General features: G+C 45.3%; 1 protein-coding gene across 3 annotated transcripts in view; it reads left to right on the top strand.

Moving 5' to 3' along the window:
* The window catches only part of ENPP4 (ectonucleotide pyrophosphatase/phosphodiesterase 4), a 56,315-nt gene extending 32,483 nt beyond the window's left edge, over nucleotides 1-23,832 (top strand). For all 3 annotated transcript variants that reach the window (XM_077488945.1, XM_077488946.1, XM_077488944.1), the window contains exons 3-4: nucleotides 19,753-19,926; nucleotides 23,347-23,832. In XM_077488945.1, the coding sequence (XP_077345071.1) occupies nucleotides 19,753-19,926; nucleotides 23,347-23,708 (536 nt within the window). In that variant the 3' untranslated portion in view covers nucleotides 23,709-23,832. The remainder of the gene's footprint in view (nucleotides 1-19,752; nucleotides 19,927-23,346) is intronic.
* Nucleotides 23,833-25,898: the final 2,066 nt, after the last annotated feature.

Below are 25,898 nucleotides of genomic sequence, written 5' to 3'. Positions count from 1 at the left end.
CTCTCGCACTTTCAATGACAATTGCGCGGTCATGCTACGCTGTACCCAAATGAAATTTTTACAATTTTTGTTCGCACAAATAGAGCTTTCTTTTGGTGGTATTTATTCAAGACTCCTCTTTCTTTTCGATATAAGCAAAAAAAGAGCGTAAATATGGAAAAAAAAACAATATTTTCTTTATTCTATTTTAAAAGAAATCCAATAAAATCAATTTTTTTCATAAATTTAAGCCAAAGTGTATTCTGCTACATGATTTTGGTAAAAAAAAATCCTTTTAAATGTATAATTGGTTTGTGTGATCATGGACATATGTACGCAAGGTGATCACAGATATGTGTGCAAATGATCATTGGGACATGTGATTTTACTGTTAGGGTCCTTTCACACGGGGCGGATCAGTTCTGATCCGCCCCGTGGATGTCCGTTTGCTCAGCGGGGATCACTCCGCCGATCCCCGCTGAGCAGGGAGATGACAGCTCCGTCTCTGCATACTGCGCAGGGACGGACCTGTCACAGCGCCGCTCTCCCCTATGGGAGATCGGATGACGACGGACCGCAGTGCCCGTCGTCATCCGATCCGATCCACAGACGGATGGAAAAATAGCTTTTTCCTCCGTCACACTTTTTCGGATCGGAGCGGGTCGGATGTCAGCGGACATGTCACCGCTGACATCCGACGCTCCATAGAGCTCTATGGAGCACCCGTTCAGGTCCGCCTGAAAAACTGACAGGCGGGCCTGAACGGATCGTCAGTGTGAAAGGGGCCTTATATATTTTGGGGACATATGTGTTTACTTTGTGTGTTTTTACTGTGTGGTGACACTAGACTGGTGATCAGCGAGTAAAAAGCTGTAAAAAACAGCTCATACTCACTGATCACCAGCTGGCTGCAGAGATCTGCTCTCCTCTCCTCAGTGACAACTTCCATGTGAGGAGAGGAGAGTCGATTGCCTAGCAACCGGCTGTTCGTTTACATCACATGATGGCCGCGATTGGACGCGGGCGTCATGGGATCAGGAGGGCCAATCACAGAGCCCTCCTGCCGATCTAAGATGCGCCGTGTCTGGGTGACACAAGCCCATCGTCATCACGCCGCTGCGTGGGAACACGTGCACGTGATCCCACTCCTTCTGAAGGACGTTCCTGAATGTCCACTCAGAAGGAGAGAGCGCCCACCCCGCCGTACATATGCAGTGGCCGGGTGGGAAGTGGTTAATGACCGTAACCCTTTTGAAATGTACGGACCTGACAGGCAGACTCCTGCCTGTAAGGTGAAAACAATCAGGTGGCAGCGCTACCGTCCGATTGCTCACACACCCCTGGTACCAGTGCCCCGCCATGCTTTCTGGGCTCCGCTTTCCCATGTGCGGGCCCGGGAGCAATAAGGCGGGTGCCAGCGGCTGAAGGGGAAGGAGAGGCGCAGACACACGTCTGCTCTCCTTCCCTTCTTGTTGTGACCCAGACAGCAACGTCTATGACATCACTTCCGGGTCAGCCTTTCTGTGTCCCCGGCTAGCTTAACCAGGAAGTAATGTCTTGTAATGTGATCTCAGTGGAGCCCAAAGAAAACCCTACATGTCTCATTAAAGATAGCCTGTCACCTAAAAAAAGCATTGCATAGAGGACTTTTTGTCTCCTTTGTAATGGGGAAAAAAAGTTAAGTTAAAAAAACTTTTTTTTTTTTTGCAAAAAAATATAGTTACAGCCAAGCACATAAAATCAAGCCAATCCCCCAAACATTAGGCCTCATGCACACAGACGTTTTTACAGCCGCTTTTTTGAGCGTTTTTTTGCAGCTTAAAAACGCCTGTCCATGTTAGTCTATGGCTTCATGCCCACCTAGCCATTTTTGAGCTGCAAATGGCATAGGCGTTTTTAAGCTGTAAAAAAAAACCCAGGGCCAGTGTGTTTTGAGGCTCCAGTGTTACAGCTGTGAAAATGTCAGACGCTGTCAAAAGGTGTTAAACGTAAATTAACGAGCCTTAACGCTGTGTTAAGCCTTGTCCGACATTTCTGTCTCTATTCAACTTGCGACTTGTGTGCTGAGAATCTTGAAGGGGAACGCCGCGAAAATGTAAAAGAAAATTTGCGTGAGGTTCCCCCCCCCCCAAAACGATACCAGGCCCTTTGGTCTGGTATGGATCTTAAGGGGAACCCCCACACTGGATCCATATCGGACCCTTATCCGAGCACGCAGCCCGCCTGGTCAGGAAAGGGCCGAGCCGTACCAGGCCGCATGCCCTCCACATGCCCCCCCACCCCAAAGCACCTTGTCCCCATGTTGATAAGGACAAGGGCCTCTTCCCGACAACCCTGGCCGTTGGTTGTCGGGGTCTGCAGGTGGGGGGCTTATCGGAATCTGGGAGATCCTCCAGATCCCGGCCCCCCACCCTATGTGAGTATGGGGTACAGGGGGCCGGGATCTGGGGGCCCCCTTATTAAAGGATCTCCTGGATTCCGATAAGCCCCCTGCCCACAGACCCCGACAACCAAAGGCCAGGGTTGTCGGGAAGAGACCCTGGTCCTCATCAACATGGGCACAAGGTGCTTTGGGGTGGGGGGGCCGCAGGGCATCCCCTTTCCCCAAAGCACCCACCCCCCCATGTTGAGGGCATGCGGCTTGGTATGGCTCGGGGGGGGCACTCGCTCGTTCACACCCCCTTTCCTGACCGGCCGGGCTGCGTGCTTGAATAAGGGTCTGGTATGGATCGTGGGGGGAACCCTGTTAGGAATTTCCCTTGTGATCAGTAAAACTCCGGGTAGTCTGAGAAGCAGGAAAATTTATTTCTGATGTGGCCCACAACAGAGAGACATGCTTACAGGACGAAAGCTGAAGAAAAATGTCTCCCAAAAGACTGTGTCCCGCCTTCACATAACCCATAAGAATAACATCTCTATGCTTCTATTGGCTGAGGAAAACATAAATTTAAGTTGTCATGGTACGACCTAGTACCTTTATTCAATGAGCTCATGTTTTCCTTTACATTCTTAGGCTATCATATTTAGTTAAATCTAATGATTCTACAACTTACTATGGAGTTAATTAGGACAAAACAATACAATGAGTTAATACAATAATGTGCTCAGAAGTAAGTTTTTTAACAAATCAGTCTCAGGATTATTGTTTTTCTAATAGTCACACAATAAACATTTAAAACTTTTCTAACATTCCCTCCTCTTTGTGTGACTATTTTATCTCAACACATTTCGATGATAGTCCCTGTGTTATACACTTTCGGACTGTATGTCATTAAGTTGAGCTTCAATGTCCACATAGGTATCCTCAGAGGTAGAGAGGGTTTGATACATTGTTCTTGAGACTGCAGTTTCAATGAGTTTTTGTGAAAGTCCTCGAATACAGGGAATGCAGCAGCATCCGCAAGTGACCAAAACGGCCAAAGCCACAGCGATTGAGATCAAACATGATGTGATAAATCCAGTCCATTTACCGAACCATCCTTCAAGCCAAGTTGTGAATGGATCATTAATACCTGAGTTTTCCGCCAATTCATTCGATAGCGCAGTCAGTCCTTCCAAGGCTCTGGTCACGGTCCCTCCCACTTAGGTGAGTGCCAATGCTTTCTCTTTATTATTTTTACCAGGACCCAGTCTCCAATATGGATTTTCTCTTCTCCTTGGATTGGACCTTCTGGAATAGAACAGACTTCATTAATTTGCTTCTGTTTCAACAGATTAGACATATATTCTGATAGAGTACGTTCAGATTCTTCAGCTGGTGTTTCATTTGGCAATAAGGGTATTTTATATGGCCTTCCATATATTATTTCAAATGGGCTCAAACCTTCTTTTGTGGGTGTAATATGCATACTAGTTACCGCCAATGGTAAGCAGTACATCCAATTTTTACCAGTTTCTTCCATAGCTTTTCTCAACTTATTTTTTAAAATTCCATTGTGTCTCTCCACCAATCCAGCTGATTGGGGGTGGTAGGCGCAATGGTTTTTTATTTGGATACCCATCACTTCTGTCAAATGTTGTATAGTTTTATTTACAAAATGGGGTCCATTATCACTGTAAATCCTTTCAGGGATTCCAAATCTAGGAATAATATCTCTTAGTAATGCTTTGGCTACAGTCTGTGCATCTGCACTTCCTGTCGGGAATATCTCCACCCATTTTGTCAGGGCGTCTATAATTACCAAACAATATTTCTTCCCTTCACATTTGTCTAATTCAATAAAATCCATGCAAATGTGTTGGAATGGATATTGCGGTGTAGGGAACTTCCCTTTCTGTGGTCTTATACCTCCCTGAGCATTGTGTCTTGCACATATAAGACATTGAGAGCAAAAAGTTTTTGAGTAGTTTGTGAATCCATAGGCTGTACATACTTTATTTAACATCTCAGTCATCCCCCTGTTTGACACATGCGTTACTCCATGTGTCAATACTGCTGCATACCTAAATAAAGATTTTGGTAATACCGGTTTCCCTTCAGGTGATGTGTAAATGTCATCAATTATTGTGCAACCCTTTGTTTTCCAATATTGTTTTTCCCCAGGGGGGGCATTTTGCTGCATATCAGTAAGGACTGTATGATCTATCACTATGATTTCCTGTTCTGTCATTATTTTATGTGTTTCTTGTGCCGCTAGTTTGGCAGCTTCATCTGCCCTTTTATTTCCCTTTGAGATGGGGTCCGTATATTTTGTATGTGCTTGACATTTACAGATTGCAAGCTTTTTTGGTAACTGTATTGCATCTAGGAGTTCTAAAATGAAGTCCGTATGTGAAATTGGTTTACCACTGGAGGTGACCATCCCCCTGTTTTTCCATTGTTGTGCGAAAACATGCACTGTTGAAAAGGCATATTGACTGTCAGTGTATATGGTTACAGATTTTCCTTCTGACAGTATACATGCTCTTGTCAATGCTACAAGTTCTGCAACTTGTGCTGAATAATGTTTTGGTAGTGGCCCCGCTTCCAAAATCTCATCCTGTGTCACTACTGCATATCCTGTTGCATTTGTGCCATCTGGATTTTTCTTACTAGAACCATCAACAAAAAGTATCATGTCAGGGTTAGATAATGGTACATCTTTCAGATCACTTCGTGGCAGTACCTTTTCAGCGATGGCAACAGTGCAGTCATGTTTATACCCGTCAGTAGGAAGTGGTAGTAGCGTGGATGGGTTTAATGTAGTACACCTCTGTATTGTTAAGTGAGGTTGTGTCAAGAGTATTGTCATACAGGAAAGGTGTCGTGCTGGGCTCAAATGTGATATCTTTTGCTGTAACAGGATAACAGACACTGCATGTGGTACCTTGAGAGTCAGTGTGTGATACAGCACTATAGATGCTGAGGCCTTGACTGCTTCAGCTGCAGCAACCACTGCCTGTACACAGGGTGGAAGTGCTCTAGTTACACTGTCTAACTTTGTAGAGTAGTAGGCAATCGGCCTCTGGTGGCCACCATGTGACTGTGTGAGTACTGATGTCATGTGACCTTCCCTTGAGTCCACTGTTTGTTCAAAAGGTTTGTCATAATTTGGTAAGGCTAACACTGATGAGCTAGAAAGGACTTGTTTTATGTCAGTAAAAGCAGTCTCTGTTTCCTCACTCCATTTTATAGCATCCTGGGGGGCCATCGGGCTCCCGTATATTGCTTGTAGCAATGGGGCCGTCAGTATTGAATACCCAGGAATCCAGGCTCTACAGAAATTTGTCATACCCAGAAAGGACATCATTTGTTTCTTTGTCTTTGGTTTTGGCAGCTGGAGGAGTGCTCGTATTCTCTCCTCATCCAGGTGCCGACCTTCTTTTGAGATGTTGTACCCCAAGTATTTGACCTGCTGTTGCCACAACTGAAGTTTAGCTCTATTTACCTTATGCCCTTGATCATGGAGAAAATATAAAAGAGCCATTGTATCAGCCCTACAAACCTCTTCTGTGGAAGACGCCACTAAGATATCGTCTACATAGAGGAGGAGCTGGCTTCCCCCTGGGGGTATAAACTGAGCCAAGTTTGAGGACATTGCTTGTGAAAAGATGGTAGGGGACTCACAATAGCCCTGGGGCAATCTGGTGAAGGTGTACCTTTTTCCCCTGTAGGAGAAGGCAAACCAAAATTGATGGTCGGGGTGCACCGGAATACTAAAGAAGGCATTACTTATATCAATCACAGAAAAGAATTCACTCCCTGGATCTAGATCATTCAGTAATGTGTGTGGATCTGGTACCACAGGAGCTCTTGGTATAACTGCCTGGTTAACAGCTTGGAGATCTTGTATCATTCTCCAGCCTGTAGAAGGCGGAGCCTTCTTAACAGGGAAAAGAGGAGTATTGCAAGGGCTGTCAGGACATGGAATAATCACCCCAGTTTTTAAAAGTTCATCTACTACAGGGGCTATACCCTCCTCTGCTTCCTTCTTAAGGGGGTATTGTCTAAGGTGGGGTCTGTAGTGTGATTTTGGAGTGATGGTTACTGGTTGGACTCCTTTTATGAGTCCTACATCTGCTGGACCTCTAGTCCACAGTGTCTCTGGAAGCCCATCTAACAGATGATCCTCTTGTGCCAAGTATCATTCAGTTCCTGCAGCCCACATGTGTGCTGAGGGTGTTGTAATAATTTCGTGTCCCAAGGGTTTGTGACAGAAATAACCTGTCGACTTACTTTTGTATAAATCAGGTAGGCCCACAGGAGCCCAATCTCTTAGGTCTTGACATTCCTTCACAAACTCTCCTACATCTTTCCAATCTCGGCTTTTAGGTTTAGCTAAGGATAGATGTGGGGCAATTTCCCTAAACAGAACCTGTTCTTCGGGGGGTATGCAACATGCTGATACACAGAATCCCTCAACACTCCAGTAAACATTGGTTAATTGCAGGGTAATTTCCTTCTTTAAGAAAAATCTGGAGGCATAATACCTATCAGGCCCTGGTGTTCTCTTAAAATACATTGTGCAGTGAACTCTATTTGGTGTCTGTAAATCCACTGTCCTCCCTTCCATCACAGTTTCAGCATAATTAATCATTTTGTCAACAGTATCAACTGTCTCCTTGTCTTTCATATACACATCTAAGGAGTAATAGTAGTGTGTATCTTCTATTGGGTTAATGGGTCCCTGTCCTACCTGGACTGCAAACCCATTATTTTGTGCACTGACTGACATGCACATGGCTGACATTAGGTCTCTACCCAAGAGATTCACAGGGCAGACAGTAGATAAGATCACTCTGGTTGTGATCTTAACCCCTGTCTCTGGTTCCTCAATGGTGACATACTCAGACAGTAATTCCCTCACCAATTTTCCACTTACTCCTTGTACCAAAATAGATTTTGTAGATTTATCAATATGGGGCGCATCTGCAGGGTGAATTAAGGTCCTAGAGGCGCCAGAATCCACTAAAAACTGTACACATTTTCTCTCCACCATTAACTCGACCTGTGGTAAGCTTTCAACATACCCTATCTTTTCCAGGTGGCTCACACATACTGTTTCTAGTCAATCCGATTTGTGAGGGCCTGGCCCCTCAGGGCAGTCCCTAGCCAAATGTCCCTTTTTTCCACAATCCCAACATTCCCTTCTTTCCACCCATTCTTTATTCCTCCATTGTCCTCTACCCCTTCCTCTTCCTCTAAAACTGTTCCTTCCTCTAAAACCACCTGTACCTCTCCCTCTATGAGACCCCTCTTGTTCTGCCTCAGCAGTGTACTCTTCTGCATCCTCCTCTCCTTCATCACCTTGCATAAAAACCTTTACTTTCACATTCTTTTTTGCTTTTGCTTTCAAATACTTCTCAGAATGCTTAGCATATTGTAAAACATCTAAAACTGATGCAGTTCGGTAAGTAACCATGTTTTTAACAATGTAATCCTTATGATCCTGTTTCAATCCATTTAAAAAAGCAATCTTTAGCTGTTGCTGATATGCACTATTCACATCTTCAGCTTCGGGGAGCCCGGAGAACACTCTAAAAATCTCTCGTAATTTATTTAGGTAATCACTGACACTTTCTTTATCTTCTTGTACTGTCATATTTATTTTTTGCCAATCAGTCCGTTGTACCCATCTAAGCTGGCATCTGTTCAGTAGGGCAGTCAACCTGTTTCCTAAGTCTGGGCTTTCTGGAGGCAATGGATCCCCCCGTCCATGTGCATTTGCTGGGGCGCAGGGGTCCCAATCCCCCTTTACCGAAGCCCAATCTGATCCTAATACTCTCCTCAGGGCTCTCTCTACTTCCACCCCATTCAATTTATAACTGTTCCGTAATCCCTCTATGTGTTCAATGAATTCAGCTGGACCTAATTTTGGATGTTTTATGTGTTCTGTAGCCTTTTGTATATCACTGTCAGTCCATGGTCGAAAAACAGTCATAGTCAAGGGATATGGCTGGCCCAGTGCATCATTCTGTCCTCCCCTTGGGTTTGGGACCTCTATCAAGGGGTATTCCTCACCGTCCTCCACACCATACCTAATAGGAGGTTTACTTAGTCTCTTGGCTCCTGCTGGGGCACCCAGTGCATGAGTTATGGCGTCAGTTAATGTTTCAAGGATCGATCTGTTCATCTCCAGGACTGAACTACTGTCTGGAGAGATTGAGGAAGTGGAGGTGGGGTTTTGTTCAGAGGCGGTTCCTTTGACAGGGGTGGATGTCACAGGGAAGGTGTTACCCTGGGCAGTTACTTGCACCTGAGGGGGAGGACCATTATAGGGAGGTGGTCTCTGGGTATAACAGATGAGATCATCCTCTTTGTCCACTAGGGGCAATTGGGCTTGGCATTTTTCCTTTGTTCTTTTCCCTTCTACCCTAATTTTAGCATGCTGAAGCCAATACTCAGCCATTTTTAACCCATACTTTTTTCGATCTTTAGGTCCTAACTTCAGCTTATCCACCAACTCCTGACACCCTTTCACAGTTAATTTACCATTAAATCCAAACTTCCTCTCCCACTTAGCACAGTATTGAACAGACTTTGGGTCATTGCTATGCATAAATTTCTTATCACCTTCTAATGGCAACGCAGGGACACAGCAGCATAAACAAGCACAAGATATTCTCTTACAAAGGTTACTCCCCATTGTCAGTGTCTGTCTGGTCTCTCATTAACCTATAAAACACTGGAATAGTGACTCTCGGTTCACGGTAACAAAAGGAATATAAGAAGAATATAAACATCAACCCTCCCCACACTATAGGGAGAATTAGAAAATAATTAAAACGTATCTCAGCAGTACCGTTATTCAATGAGCTTGCAACATCAACAGAAAAGTTAAACATGAGAAAAAAGAAAGTTAACACACTGAGAAAGGAGAAAAAAATATTAGCCTTGCGATCTTTAGATCACTTAACTAAACAGCGCTTAAAATAAACAGTCAGGCATTTAACCTCTGACATTCGGTATACCACAAATCTTTTTGTTATCTGTCCGGACAGCGGGCGACGTAATTTTTTACCTTAGACAACGTCCCCAAGTGTCTCTGTCTACGAGCACTGGACCACCTAGAATATTATAGGATCAATACCAATGTCGGCAATTACAACACATTAAACCAGAAGCAAAGAGAGAAGAAAAGACTCTTAGAAAGAATTAAGAATAATTTAAATTATCTTACCTCTCAAACACCTGGACTGGATCACACAAGGTTCGGAAACAGACAGTGGAATCCAGATCTTTCTTACCCCTGCCCCTTTTTCACCAAATAACATTGATTGGGGGGACTTATAAATCGGTCGGTGAGCTTCAAAGTCCAATACTCACCGAAGTGTTGTAGGGGCAGACTGATCTGAAAACCAGCGTGTTGCTCCTGGCTCGAAAGACCAAAAATGTTAGGAATTTCCCTTGTGATCAGTAAAACTCCGGGTAGTCTGAGAAGCAGGAAAATGTATTTCTGATGTGGCCCACAACAGAGAGACATGCTTACAGGACGAAAGCTGAAGAAAAATGTCTCCCAAAAGACTGTGTCCCGCCTTCACATAACCCATAAGAATAACATCTCTATGCTTCTATTGGCTGAGGAAAACATAAATTTAAGTTGTCATGGTACGACCTAGTACCTTTATTCAATGAGCTCATGTTTTCCTTTACATTCTTAGGCTATCATATTTAGTTAAATCTAATGATTCTACAACTTACTATGGAGTTAATTAGGACAAAACAATACAATGAGTTAATACAATAATGTGCTCAGAAGTAAGTTTTTTAACAAATCAGTCTCAGGATTATTGTTTTTCTAATAGTCACACAATAAACATTTAAAACTTTTCTAACAAACCCCACGCCGTTTTTTTCGGTGTGGGGGTTCCCCTTAAGATACATACCAGACCGAAGAGTCTGGTATCGTCTTGGGAAGGAACTTCACGCAAAATTTTTTTATTTTTTTAATTTTCGCTGGGTTTCCCTTCAAGATTCTCAGCACACAAGTCGCATCATCTTGATCCGACTTCTGGTACGACTTCTATTCAAATCAATGGGCTCAGACAGAGAAACGCGGCTGAAAGCTAGTGTGGCTTAACGTGCATTGAATTCAATGCAAAACGTGGAAAAAATTGAGTTTTTAACTCTGCTTTTTTCCTGGCGTCTTTACTAGCTTTACAGCTCATTTTTTAAAACATCGTGTGCATGAGGACTTATACTTGCCTTAAAGTATTCACTATTCACACCCCTTGAAATTTTGTCATGTTACAGCCAAAAACATAAATGTATTTTATATGATAGACCAACACAAAGTGGCACATAATTGTGAAGTCGAAGGAAAATAATAAATGGTTTTCAATTTTTTTTACAAATACATGAAAATTGTGGTGTGCATTTGTATTCAGCCCCCTTTACTCTGATAAAGTGGAACCAATTTCCTTAAGAAGTCACCTAATTAGTAAATAGAGTCCACCTGTGTGTAATTTAATCTCAGTATAAATAGAGCTGTTCTGTGAAGCCCTGTGAAGGTTTGTTGGAGAACCTTAGTGAACAAACAGCAACATGAAGGCCAAGGAACACACCAGACAGGTCAGAGATAAAGTTGTGGAGAAGTTTAAAGCGGGGTTAGGTTATAAAAAAAACATCCCAAGCTTTGAACATCTCACGGAGCACTGTTCAATCCATCATCTGAAAATAGAGTATGGAGTATGAATACTTTTTCAAGGCACTTTATAATATTTGGGGGGTTTTGTGTAACCTACAGGCTGAAAATCATTTTTTAACCAGTTGCCGACCGCCGCACGACGATGTACGTCGATAGCATGGCACGGGCAGGCATATTGGCGTACATGTACGTCCCTTGCCTCCCGCGGGTCGGGGGCCCGATCGGGCCCCCGCCCGGTGCCTGCGGCGGTCGGTATTCGTGCGGGAGCGATCCCGGACGAGGGGACGGCCATTCGTTCATGGCCACCCCCTCGCGATCGCTCCCGACGAATAGGAATCCCCCGTGACATCACTTCCTCTCCTGTAATGTAAACACAGGAGAGGAAGTGATGTATTCTCTCCTCCGTGTCGGTATTTTTCGTTCCGACACGGAGGAGAGCGGATCGGTGAGTTGCACCAACACTCTACACACACAGTAGAACATGCCAGGCACACTCACACCCCCCCTTTACCCCCCGATCACCCCCCCAATTACCCCTGCCCCCCAGTCACAGTGACACCAATGTCATTTTTTTTTTTTTTTTTTTTTTTTTGCATTGGTGTCATTTGTGACTGTAATAACTGTTAGGGCAGTTAGAGTTAGCCCCCTTTAGTTCTAATGTACCCCCCTAACCCCCCCAATAAAGGTTTAACCCCGTGATCACCCCCCGTCGCCAGTGTCACTAAGGCTGGGTTCACATTGCAGCGGTTTATGAGAACGAATGTGATTCGCACCGCACTGCAGTGCAAATCACATCCGATCTCTGTGCGATTCGAGTTCAGCCATTCGCCGCACCCGCCGCACCCGCCACACCCGCCGCACCCACCGCAAATTCGCACGGGACCCTTTTTTTGGCCCGCAGCAGAATCGGATCGCATGGGTGTTCACACCATGCGATCCGAGTTTGCAGATCGCACTGCGATATGCGAACTGATCTGGGGGTGTCAGTAACATTTCACTGACACTCCCAGCAGTTCGCATAGGGCAGTGTGAACTGCCGCCGGGAGGCATGCGATGCGGGAACCCGCCGCGGATTTGCGGCGTTTCCGCATCGCTCCAGTGTGAACCCAGCCTAATAAGCGATCATTTTTCTGATCGCCGTATTAGTGTCACAGGTGACGCTAGTTAGGCAGGTAGGTATTTAGGTTCGCCGCAGCTTTTTATAGCGCCAGGGACCCCCATATACTACCGCATAAAACCCCCTGATTGCCCCCTAGTTAACCCTTTCACCAGTGATCACCATATAACTGTTACAGGTGACGCTGGTTGGTTAGTTATTTTTTATAGTTTCAGGGCACCCGCCATTTATTACCTAATAAAGGTTTAACCCCCTGATCACCCGGCGGGTGTCATTTGTGACTAATAACTGTTAGGGCAGTTAGGGTTAGCCCCCTTTAGTTCTAAGGTACCCCCCTAACCCCCCCAATAAAGGTTTAACCCCGTGATCACCCCCCGTCGCCAGTGTCACTAAGGCTGGGTTCACATTGCAGCGGTTTATGAGAACGGATGTGATTCGCACCGCACTGCAGTGCAAATCACATCCGATCTCTGTGCGATTCGAGTTCAGCCATTCGCCGCACCCGCCGCACCCGCCGCAAATTCGCACGGGACCCTTTTTTTGGCCCGCAGCAGAATCGGATCGCATGGGTGTTCACACCATGCGATCCGAGTTTGCAGATCGCACTGCGATATGCGAACTGATCTGGGGGTGTCAGTAACATTTCACTGACACTCCCAGCAGTTCGCATAGGGCAGTGTGAACTGCCGCCGGGAGGCATGCGATGCGGGAACCCGCCGCGCATTCGTGGCGTTCCCGCATCGCTCCAGTGTGAACCCAGCCTAATAAGCGATCGTTTTTCTGATCGCTGTATTAGTGTCACAGGTGACGCTAGTTAGGCAGGTAGGTATTTAGGTTCGCCGCAGCTTTTTATAGCGCCAGGGACCCCCATATACTACCGCATAAAGCCCCCTGATTGCCCCCTAGTTAACCCTTTCACCAGTGATCACCATATAACTGTTACAGGTGACGCTGGTTGGTTAGTTATTTTTTTATAGTTTCAGGGCACCCGCCATTTATTACCTAGTCTCACTAGTGTACCCCTAAATTTAGGGGTGTCTACTTTCCAAAATGGGGTCATTTGGGGGGGGTTTGTGCCATCTTGGCATTTTATGGCCTTCAAAACTGTAACGCCCTTAGAAAGCCTGAAGGCGGTGCTTGGTTTTCGGGGCCCTGTACGCGGCTAGGCTCCCAAAAAGTCCCACATATGTGGTATCCCCGTACTCAGGAGAAGCAGCAGAATTTATTTTGGGGTGTCATTTCACATATGCCCATGGCATGCGTGAGCAATATATCATTTAGTGACAACTTTGTGAAAAAAAAAAAAAAAAAAAAAAAGTTTGTAATTTTCCCGCAACTTGTGGCAAAATATAAAATATTCCATGGACTCAACATGCCTCTCAGCAAATAGCTTGGGGTGTCTACTTTCTAAAATGGGGTCATTTGTGGGGGTTTTGTGCCATCTTGGCATTTTATGGCCTTCAAAACTGTAATAGGTAGTGAGAAGTGAACTCAAAAATTTACGCCCTTAGAAAGCCTGAAGGCGGTGCTTGGTTTTCGGGGCCCCGTACGCGGCTAGGCTCCCAAAAAGTCCCACATATGTGGTATCCCCGTACTCAGGAGAAGCAGCAGAATTTATTTTGGGGTGTCATTTCACATATGCCCATGGCATGTGTGAGCAATATATCATTTAGTGACAACTTTGTGAAAAAAAAAAAAAAAAAAAAAAAGTTTGTAATTTTCCCGCAACTTGTGGCAAAATATAAAATATTCCATGAACTCAACATGCCTCTCAGCAAATAGCTTGGGGTGTCTACTTTCTAAAATGGGGTCATTTGTGGGGGTTTTGTGCCATCTTGGCATTTTATGGCCTTCAAAACTGTAATAGGTAGTGAGAAGTGAACTCAAAAATGTACGCCCTTAGAAAGCCTGAAGGCGGTGCTTGGTTTTCGGGGCCCCGTACGCGGCTAGGCTCCCAAAAAGTCCCACATATGTGGTATCCCCGTACTCAGGAGAAGCAGCAGAATTTATTTTGGGGTGTTATTTCACATACGCCCATAGCATGTGTGAGCAATATATCATTTAGTGACAACTTTGTGTAAAAAAAAAAAAAAATTTTTTTTTTTGTCATTATTCAATCGCTTGAGGCAAAAAAATAAAATATTCAATGGGCTCAACATGCCTCTTATCAATTTCCTTAGGGGGTCTACTTTCCAAAATGGGGTCATTTGGGGGGGTTTTGTACTGCCCTGCCATTTTAGCACCTCAAGAAATGAGATAGGCAGTCGTAAACTAAAAGCTGCGTAAATTGCAGAAAACGTACCTTAGTTTGTAGATGTGACAACTTTTGCGCAAACCAATAAATATACAATTATTGACTTTTTTTTTACCAAAGACATGTGGCTGAATACATTTTGGCCTAAATGTATGACTAAAATTGAGTTTATTGGATTTTTCTAATAACAAAAAGTAGAAAATATCATTTTTTTTCAAAATTTGCGGTCTTTTTACGTTTATATCGCAAAAAATAAAAATCGCAGAGGCCATCAAATACCATCAAAAGAAAGCTCTATTTGTGGGAAGAAAAGGACGCAAATTTTGTTTGGGTACAACATTGCATGACCGCGCAATTACCAGTTAAAGCAGCGCAGTGCCAAAGTGTAAAAAGACCTCTGGTCATTTACCAGCAAAATGGTCCGGTCTGAAAGTGGTTAAATATGTACAAAAAAAAACGCTCTGGCGGCGAAAAGATTAAAGAGGAAGTAAACCCGCAGCAAAAAAACCCTGCAAGACAAAGGCATAATTAGCTAGAATGCATAGCATACTAGCTAATTATGTATCACTTACGTCAGATCGAAGCCCCCGCATCGATCCATGTTTCCCCCTCCGACATGTTGTCCCGGAGTGACGTCGCTCCGCACGTGAACGGCACAGCACAACTGAAGCAACGGCAGTGGCGGAATTATCAGGGTCGCAACAGTCGCAGTTGCGACTGGGCCCTGGAATTCCATCACTGTGGGGGGGGCCCGGCGTGGTTGCTATCCACGGGGCTGTGAGTGGAGAGCGTGTCTGTCATTTAAATGCAGCGCAGAGCCAGAGACACAGGGAGTGAAGTTTAATTTTCCCTCGTTCTGTCTCTCACAGTGGCACAGCTGATCTGCTCCCCCTTCGGCCCCCCCTCCCCTCCTCTCTCCTCTCCTGTGTTCTCTGCGGGCATTCAGGTGCGAAGCTAACAAGCTCACATTTCCCACGGAGAACACAGGAGAGGAGAGAGGAGGGGAGGGGGGGCCGAAGGGGGAGCAGATCAGCTGTGCCACTGTGAGAGACAGAACGAGGGAAAATTAAACTTCACTCCCTGTGTCTCTGGCTCTGCGCTGCATTTAAATGACAGACACGCTCTCCACTCACAGCCATGCTGACCCCTCTCCAGTGTGTGCAGAGACTCAGGAAGATCCCGCCGCCCATCAACATCCATAGCTGCTGATCGCTGCCTCCCCCCAGGTGGGGGGTGTTACAGAGATCTGCTGGGGGCCAAGGTGCACATCGTAGTCCAGCAAGGTACAGAGAAACCTCTTTAAGGGAGGGTGACTGTCTAGGGACCCTAAAGTAAGGGGGGCTCTCTGGGGACCCTGATGTAAGGGGGGGTATCTGGGGATCCTGAAGGGGGCCCTCTGTGAACCCTGATGTCCAGTACCACCGCCACCCCTCCTCCAGTACCACCACCACCACCGTGCCACCCACCTTCAGTACCACCACCACCCACCTCCAGGACCACCACCACCCCTCTTCAGTACCACCACCGTGCCCCCCACCTTAAGTACCACTACCACCCACCTCCAGGACTACCGCCACCCCCTCTCCAGTACCACCACCATGCCACCCACCTCCAGTACCACCACCACCCCTCTCCAGGACCACCATGCCTCTCCAGTACCATCGCCACCCTCCTCCAGTACCACCGCCACCCCTTTCCAGGACCGCCACCCCCCTTCAGTACCACCACCGCCACCCACCTCCAGTACCACCGCCACCACCTCCAGTACCACTGCCACCCCTCTCCAGGACCACCACCCCCCTCCGGTACCACCGCTACCCCCCTCCAGTACCACCACCGCCACCCCTCTCCAGGACCACCATCCCCCTCCAGTACCACCGCCACCCCCCTCCAGTACCACCACTGCACTGGTGACACAGGTTTCACTCGGGACACAGGCTGCACAGAAATGTTTTACTTTGTTCTACAGTGGAAAAAAATATAGTATCAAAATCATGCTTTTCGGGGGGGGGCCTTCCTGATTTCTTGCATCGGGGCCCTGAGGTTTCTAGTTACGCCTCTGAGCAACGGCATATAGCGCCATTGCTTCAATTGTCTTAAGTGCGCATGTGCCGCATGACATCGGCACATGCAAATACAGGGATATCTGCAGGTGCAGGTTTAGGAGATATCCTTGTTAGCTACAGGTAAGCCTAATTATAGGCTTACCTGTAACCTAAAGTTGTAAACAAGGGTTTACAACCACTTTAAAGTATGCCAAGTTCAATAAAAACTGTAAAATGAGGTATTTCAAAATGTTTAACTCCTCACTGGCACTTCCCAGTCCTTTAAAGAGGAGCTGCACCTAAAAAAAAAATATTAAAAGCCAGCAGCTACTAATATTGCAGCTGCTGACTTTTAATAAAATCACACTTACCTGTCCCAGGTTCCAGCGATGTCGGCGGCAGATAACGAGCGATCGCTCGTCTCGCTGCTGCCCCTGCTGCCATCCTCTGTCAGGGAATCGGGAAGTGAAACATGACAGCTTCACTGCCCGGTTCCCTACTGCGCATGCGCGAGTCGCTCTGCGCGTCTCTTATGGTCCCCCCGCTGTGTCTCTGGGAACTGTGTGTTTCCCAGAACACAACGGGGGGGGGGGGGCGGAGCGTCTGCGGGGGTCTGCGGCGGTCTGGCCGGAAGTGGGTGCAGTTAACTGGATTATCCAGGTAACTGCACCCCCCCTCCCCCCTGAAAGGTGCCGATTGTGGCACCGGAGGGGGGGAGGGATAAGATTAGCGGAACTTCCCCTTTAGGGTGAAGAACCGCTTTAAGGCCCCATTCACACCTGAACGTAGCATTTTCAGGCAGAAAATCGCATGATTTTACGTGCAGCGTTTTTACCGCGATTTTGTGGTGTTTTTTACCACGTTTTGCCACGATTTTGTGCAGGGCAAAAGGTCACCAATGTAAAAATGCCAGTATTTAGCGACAATAAAGGGTCCAGAACTTGTTTTGAGCTTCAGGCGTTCGGCTTTAGGCGACATGGAGTGGAGATGTGACCCATCTCCATTGAGAATAATAGATTTTTCCCCTCCAGCGTTTTGTAGCTTCAGGCTTCAAGCTACAAAATGTTCAGGTGTGAATGGGGCCTAAGAGGTTCTAAATGTTGGGAGCCAGAAGGTGGGCATTCCAAGCATGTGACTGCTGTGATTGGTAGTCACAGTGGTCACATGATTGTGCTTGGTATGGCAGGAATGCGCTCTAATCACAGAAATGTGTTTTACATAGGGAGAATTTGATTTAAATCATTATTCATCTCTGTCCCGCAGTGACTCCTCCTCTCGCCAACAGTCCCATTCACTTTAAAGTGGTTGTACACTTTTTTTTTCTTTTTTTTTTTTTTACTTTTACCTACAGGAAAGCCTATAATAAGGCTTACCTGTAGGTAAAAAAAATATCTCCTAAACCTGTACGGTTTAGGAGATATTCCCCTCGGTATGCGCCGCTGACTGCAGCGGCGCATGCGCACAAGGGGATTCTCGTCTGAAAATCCGGCAGTAATTCCGCAAAGAAATCTCCCACGTGCATGCGCGGGAGTGACGATATCGCGGCTCCGGCCACTCACAGCGCCGGAGCGGCGATGCCCGGAAGAAACGCAGAGGGAGCATATCAGCTCCCTCGGCATGGATCGGGCCAGATGTCGGGGCCTCGTTCTAAGGTAAGTATTTCATAATGAGCTAGTATGTGGTGCATACTAGCTCATTATGCCTTTTGCTTTGCAGGTGGTTAAAAAAACAAAACAAAAAACATTAGCGGGTTTACTACTGCTTTAATGGGATGGTTGGTGATGTAGCAGTGACACAACAAGGTGAGGGACGTGGTGGCAGCAGGTGAGTGATTGCCCGCTAACAGCGCTGCCATGATGGATCTGGAATGACAGGTGCTCTTTAAATGTAAGGACTTATTCTTGCTGGTAGTTAGAATCTTTAATATTTGCAAGCAAAATGAAGGTTTCTTATTTAGAATAATAAGCTGTCAGGTTAGTAAAACAGCGATATCTGAGCCTATTCAATCATACAGTTTGAAGTGTACATAGATTTGCAAAACAATGGGATAAAGGAATATTCCTGAACTTTGTTTTATCTCATGGTTACTGTGACATTGGGGGGTTATTTACTAAAGGAAAATCCACTTTGCACTGAAAGTGCACTTGGAAGTAAAGTCGCTGTAGATCTGAGGGGGACATGCAAGGAAAAGAAAAAACAGCATTTTAGCTTGCACATGATTGGATGATAAAATCAGCAGAGCTTCCCCTCATTTCAGATCTACCCTTTAGATTTAGAGCGACTGCACTTCCAAGTACACTTGCAGTGCAAAGTGGATTTGCCTTTCGTAAATAACCCCCATTGTGTGAATACATCAATGCATTGCATGGATTTATTGAAGGAGTTTACCAAAAATGTAGTAAAAGATTGTAGTATATAACTAAGCTCCATTTCATTGTGAATAATTTAAATTATTAATGTATCTTAAATCGAAGACTATCTTATCAATTTTTACTCTAAAAGCATTTTTTTAAATAAATTTGATAAAAATAATAAAAATTGATTTTTAAATAATAAAAAAAAAAATCAGATTTTTTTTTTAAAGCGGGAGTCCGCCGGGACTCCGCGTTTTTTTTATTTTTTTTTAAAAGCCAGCAGCTACAAATACTGCAGCTGCTGACTTTTAAAATAGTGACACTTACCTGTCCAGCGCGCCCGTGATGTCGGCACCCGAAGCCGATCTGTAGATCGTTTCTCGGGTGCTGCCGTCGCCATCTTGGGTATGGGAATCAGGAAATGGAGCCTTTCGGCTTCATTTCCCGGTCCCCTACTGTGCATGCGCAATGAGGACGGTCCCCGCTGCCTCTGGGATCTGTGTGTTTTCCCAGCAGGCAGCGGGGCACTTGCGGAAAGGGGCGTAATCTACGCCCCTTTCCGCAGAGAGCTATCCCGGAAGTGGGTGCATTTACCTGGATTATCCAGGTAACTGCACCCCCCTCCCCCCGAAAGGTGCCAATTGTGGCGCCGGAGGGGGGGAGGATTCCGATGAGCGGAAGGTTCATTTTAGGGTGGACCTCCGCTTTAAATGTATTTTTGATTTAAAAAAAAAAAAAAACATTGATTTATATCCACCCTGCTTAGAGACACATAAATGCGGCTTCTCTGCGTTCAAACCCACTCACCGAGGGTCCGCATATATGCATTTCCTTGCCAGGAGCTGGATAACCAGCAGTGTATATGTGACACCGAGCACTCATAATAATACTGGATTGAGGATCCTTCTATAAGGATTTATCTGTTCTATTCCCACAGACATCAGTTATGTGTACAATCTACTAAAGAACTGCAGCAGTCATATGAAAGTCTACCTGAAGGAGCAGATTCCAGATCATTATCACTACAAGCACAACAGTCGGATCCAGCCCATCATCCTGGTGGCCGATGAAGGATGGACAATAGTGCAGAATGGATCATCCAACATAACCTGTAAGTGACATTAAAATCTGGTTGAACTGGTATGTATTATTATTAGGGCTGTTGCTGATTAAAATTTTCATGTTTGATTAATCGATTATTTATTTATTTTATTTATTTTAATCAATTAATCGACTAATTTCGAAATAATTATAACGCACATACAGATCCAACTACTTTTAGCTGATCTCCTTGCATTGCAACTCTTCATTAGTCAGTGGTAAATGTGGTATACACTATATACAATCACCTGACATTAGTACATTTCCACAATCCATGACTTAACTTCACAGTTCACACAAATACGTTTTAAATTCAAACTGTTGCACTGACGTAATTTTTTTTCGACAGTAGCGTGACAATCCCTCCACCTCCGGTCTAATTGATCACTCTCAGCTTATGGCATAGACCCCTGTGCAAACAGGTGGTCATGCAAGCGGGTATCAAAAGAGTTAACACGGACCATAAACTTCTCTCACGTCTCCTAAGATCTCAGCAAGGACTCCAGGTCATGGGTAGAAAGAAAAGATCTAAGTGCTCACCGCTTAAGTATAAGATTTCATTTCTGTGTTCAAACACAAACTACTCACATAAAGATGATAAAAATACAGCGTGTAAAGCCGGTGTTCTGCCGTATAGTGTCCGGCCATGAAATAGTGTCCGCCCCGTACTGCACATGCGCAGTACGGAGCAGACGAAGCTTCGGAAAATTTCCGAAGCTGAACGGCGCCTGCGCCGTGAGTGGAGGTGATAGCCCCACCATCCAAGCGGACATAGGGTTGTGAGTATTAAAGGGCCCCTCGCGGGCGAGCTTCGCTCGCCACGCTTCGGGCTCGGCCTCGCTGTGCTCGGCTCTTTTTTATTCCAGCTCTATGTCCACTTGGATAGTGGGGATAGAACCTGGACTGACGGCGCAGGCGCCGTTCATCCTCGGCAATTTTCGGAATCTGTGTTGCTGTGTACTGCGCATGCGCAGTACACAGCGGACACTATCCGATGGAGGACGTTATTAGACAAGACACCGGCAATCGTGTTAGTTCTGTAGGGCAGCAGCGGGTGATGTCATGCGTAGCTCCTCCCCCGTACGCATTACATTCCATCAGAACTTCGACGTCACCGGACTCCTCCCCCCTTCCCTTTGTTAGCAGACGAAGGCACTTGGGGAAGGGCGAGGAGTCCAGTGACGTTGATGTCCGTGACGTCACTGGATCTCCGACGGAACTCCCTGAAGACTCGGAAGCCGGCGGAGAGGTTAGTACCGATCAAAAAGAATTTTGATTGATCAAAAAAATTAATCAATTAATCGAGGAATTCATCTTTAATTTCCACAGCCCTAATTATCTCAGAAAATCCCTTCTATTTCTCTCAGCCTCCTCCAAATCTCTTCTCAAACTGGGACACAAAGACAGTCAAAAATATTTTTGTAGAATTTGAAGCATTTCAACTACTGATGGGTTTGTTGCTGTCTGCGCCTCCCATACCCTGGTGAGAACCACTCTGCCCCTTTCTTGTCCTGGAACAGGAAGTGAGGGAAAAATCTGCCCTGGGGGGGTCACAGACAGAAATAAAAACTTGACAGAAACTTGATATCTGCTTCTTCACAATATTTAAAAGCAAAACCAGATTTTGGTCGGCACAATTATGATTATTAAACCATGTGCTGATTCAAAACACGATAATTTATTTGTTCATTTATTAAAAATCAGTTTATAAGCTTTATATTGTAAAAAAGGAGAACGGATTAAAGGACCAAGCTAGGAAAACAGAAGTGTTGATACAAAAATTAAAGTGCTAGTAGAATAAATAGCTGTACATATCTTCATAGTCCAATTATGTTACACCTTTTTCATCCTTTAGTTTAATGCTATACGTTTTTTATTTTTATTTTTCAATTTGATACACATTTTTATTTTTTGGACATATTTTATTATTCTGAGTGGGGGATTACTTAAGTTTTTATGTAACTGAACTTTTCTTTTGTGTGTATTTTTTAAATTCACTGTTGGATTTATTCAATAAGGATGTTTGCTGTACATATATTTGGGGCATTGATGCACGTAGTCTTTAATTGGCTCATGTAAAGCAGTGTTTTTCAAACCACTTTGCTTGCACTATTTCTCTCACTGGCAAAAATGATGGGGCACTGTTTCTTACACTGACACCAAGAAAGGGGCTTTATTCCTTCCACTGACACCAACAATGAGGCACAAGTCCTTCAAGGATGAAGGACTATTCCTTCCACTCCACTGACACCAAACATGGAGGACTATTCCTTCCACTCCACTGACACCAAAGATGGGGCACTATTCCTTTCACTCCACTGACACCAATGATGGGGCACTATTCCTTCCACTGACACCAATAATAGGGCACTAGTTCTTCTACTGACGCCAAAGATGTGACACTATTCCTCCTCCTACTGACCACAGGTGGCAAGTTATTTTTTCACTCCCACTGGCCACAGTCCGGCGCCCATAGTCTGAAGGACAGTAAACTGGTCCTTTGTTTAGAAAGTTTGGAGACTTCTGATTTAGAGCAACATATGTAGAAATTTTGAATTATTTCGATTTTTTTTTAAAGAGGAAAGTATCTATACTGTAAACATGGACAATGGTTATTTTTAAAAAAAATAACAAACATGTTATACTTACCTCCTCTGTGCAGCTCGTTTTGCACAAAGTGGCCCCGAACCTGCTCTTCTGGGGTCCCTCGGCGGCTGTCTCGGCTTCCTCCCTCAGATGCTTCTCACGTTCACGCGAGCTCCCTCGCATAGTGAGAAGCATCTGCGGGTGCGCTCCCGTGATACAGCCGGCGGCTATAGCTGTATCACATGGCCCCGCCCCCCGGCGCTCCGCGTCAGTGGATGTGATTGACAGCAGCGTGAGCCAATGGCTGCGCTGCTTTCCATCCATCCACTCCAGCCAATCAGCGGCCAGGCTGAACGGTGGAAAGGATGATGGGGGCGAGCGCGGAATTTTCGAGGGGTGAGGTAAGTAAAACGGGGGGGGGGGGGGCTGGGGGCGCAGGCACTGTCAGATGTTTTTTCACCTTAATGTATAGAATGCATTAAGGTGAAAAAACATTTACCTTTACAACCGCTTTAAGGGGAATGTTTGTGTGACTTGGGATCTTGTGTGGCTTGGATGTGTTATTCTGTTTTCTATATCATCAGCAAGGAGTCAATTTGTAATATGTGTTAGTAGTAAAATTGAGTATAATTTATTATTTTATTGCATAGCAGCCTTGGCATGAACCCTTATAAATGTAATATTTGACTACGTATCGTGTAGTAGTGCAGTCCTGACGTACAGTTTTCGTGTTTGGTAAAATAGGGGTAGGGAAAGACTAATTGGTGAAGAGGTTGTGTATTTAGAATCTCTTTTCTTATGGATTTTTGGAATATTGATGTTAACCTATTTCTGTGTATTGCAGTGGGAAACCACGGTTATGACAACACCCTCCATAGCATGCACCCTTTCCTAGCTGCCCACGGACCAGCCTTCCACAAGGACTATAAGATGGGCTCCATAAACAGTGTGGACGTGTACCCCATGATGTGCCATATTCTCGGACTGAAGCCTGAAGCCAACAATGGATCACTCTCTAACACCAAGTGTGTGCTGACTGACCAGTGGTGCATCCGGATCCCAGAAGCCATTGGTATTGTGATGGGCACCCTCATGGTGTTCACCACTTTGACTTGTATTGTGATCATGTTCAAGAAGAAATTGCCTTCAGGACGTTCGTTCACGCGGCTGAGGTTGCAGGATGATGACGATCCTTTAATTGAGTGATTTCGAAAAATTTGAGCACCGTAACAAAAGCACTTTTGGCAATACACACTATATTACCAAAAGTATTGGGATGCCTGCCTTTATACGCACATGAACTTTAATGGCATCCCATTCTTAGTCTGTAGGGTTGAGTTTGCCCATCCTTTGCAGCTATAACAGCTTCAACTCTTCTGGGAAGGCTGTCCACAAGGAGTGTGTCTATGGGAATGTTTGAACATTCTTCCAGAGGCACAAGAGGGCCTGGCTCGCAGTCTCCACTCTCATTCATCCCAAAGGTGTTCTATCAGGTTGAGGCCAGGTCTCTGTGTAGGCCAGTCAAGTTCCTCCACCCCAAACCTGCTCATCCAATCATTTGGTGGAGGGGGTATTATGGTGTGGGGTTGTTATTCAGGGGTTGGGCTTGGCCCCTTAGTTCTAGTAAAGGGAAATCTTAAGGCGTCAGCATACCAAGACATTTTGGACAATTTCTGCTCCCAACTTTGGGGATGGCCCCTGCCTATTCCAACATGACTGCAAGGTCCACAAAGACATGTATGAGCGAGTTTGAGGTGGAGGAACTTGAATGACCTACAGAGTCCTGACCTCAACCCGATAGAACACCTTTGGGATGAATTAGAGCGGAGACTGAGAGCCGGGCCTTCTAGTGAAACATCGGTGCCTGACCTCACAAATGTGCTTCTGGAAGAACGGTTAAACATTCCCATAGACACACTTCTAAACATTGTGGGCAGCTTTCCCAGAAGAGTTGAAGCTGTTATGGCTGCAAAGGGTGGGCCAACTCAATATTCAACCCTACGGACTAAGACTAGGATGCCATTAAAGTTCATGTGCGTGTAAAGGCAGACGTCCCAATACTTTTGGTAATATAGCATATATACACGGGCCTTGAAATTTAATCATAGAGGTAACATCCATCCAGAAGTTAAATTTCACCTTTTGGTGGATCCTCATGGGTTGGATCACTGACTGGCCTCTGGAGAGCTTATATCTCTTGGGGCTCCAACATTTTTGAAATTGGTATAAAAGTGTCAGTGCAATGGTTTTTGGCAGTAGTAAATTGCGGGTGATTTAATTTTTGTCATTTATATGACTAATACACTGATAATTTAGTGTGGCAGTAATTATAATAACTAAATATCAGTGAACTTTAACATATCCTTAAAGTGAACATTCTGCCTATTTCTGCATGCCAACTTTGAATTGTTCTAAGACCTCGTTCACACGATGTGTACTACAGCTTACGTCAAAACGAGGGTTGTGTATACCTGCATGAGGATGCATAGGTGTTCCATGCATCCCCATGCAGGCAGTCCCATTGATGTCAGTTGGGTCACACACATACAGCTGCTGCTCCCAATTTGACACCCATGCGGGTGCAGGTGCACAGCTAGTTAAGGGCTGTGTACCCCCCAAGGATACCAAATTGGGAGCAACAGCTGTGTCCATGCAGCCACTATGTCCCTATTCACATCAATGGGACTGCCTGCTTGGGGATGCATGGAATACTCGTGCATCCTTATGCAGGTAAACACTGCCCTCACATGGGCGTAGGCTGTAGTACACCTTGCAAGAAGGATGCCTTAAAGTGGAGGGCCACCCTAAAAAAAAAAACATACACAATCACAGAAAAATATAAAAGAAAATTTCAAAAAATAATTTTTTTTTTTTTACTTACTAGAAACCCCTGTTGCTAGGCAGTCTTCCTAATCTGCCTCTTCCTATTCCGTGGCGCTTCCTCCTCTTCAGCGAGCTTCCCCATTGTCTTCTGGGACATGTGTGTATCCCAGAAAACAACGGGCCATTCACAAAACGCCGTGAGACTCCACTGCCTTTTTCCCTTCGTGATGGCGGCGCCTGCACCCAATCCGATGGACGGATCGGCCTCGCGCGGCCGACATCGCGGGCTCGCTGGACAAGTAAGTGTCCTTATTAAAAGTCAGCAGCTAGTGTTTGTAGCTGTTGACTTTAAAATATAAAAATTGCGGCTGGAACAACGCTTTAATTACCTCCAGTTTAATTCTCTACAAACTGGAGGTAATTCGTTTTGAGTTTGCCCATAAAGCCAGTATTAAGAACTGCCTGAATCTGTCATCTATTTTTGGTAAAGCTAGAAAAACTGACGGCAGGATTTTTTTGAATCTGGTGCAGGTATTTTTTAAAGGGCTATACCCCTAAAAAGGTGGCACAAAT

This window comes from Lithobates pipiens, unplaced genomic scaffold (genome assembly GCF_037356315.1).
Source record: "Lithobates pipiens isolate NorthernLeopardFrog02 unplaced genomic scaffold, aLitPip1_a1.2 Scaffold_18, whole genome shotgun sequence".
In the NCBI taxonomy this organism is placed as follows: Eukaryota; Metazoa; Chordata; class Amphibia; order Anura; family Ranidae; genus Lithobates; species Lithobates pipiens.
Note: the sequence above shows the minus strand (reverse complement) of the source record. Positions and strands in the feature narration are given on the sequence as shown.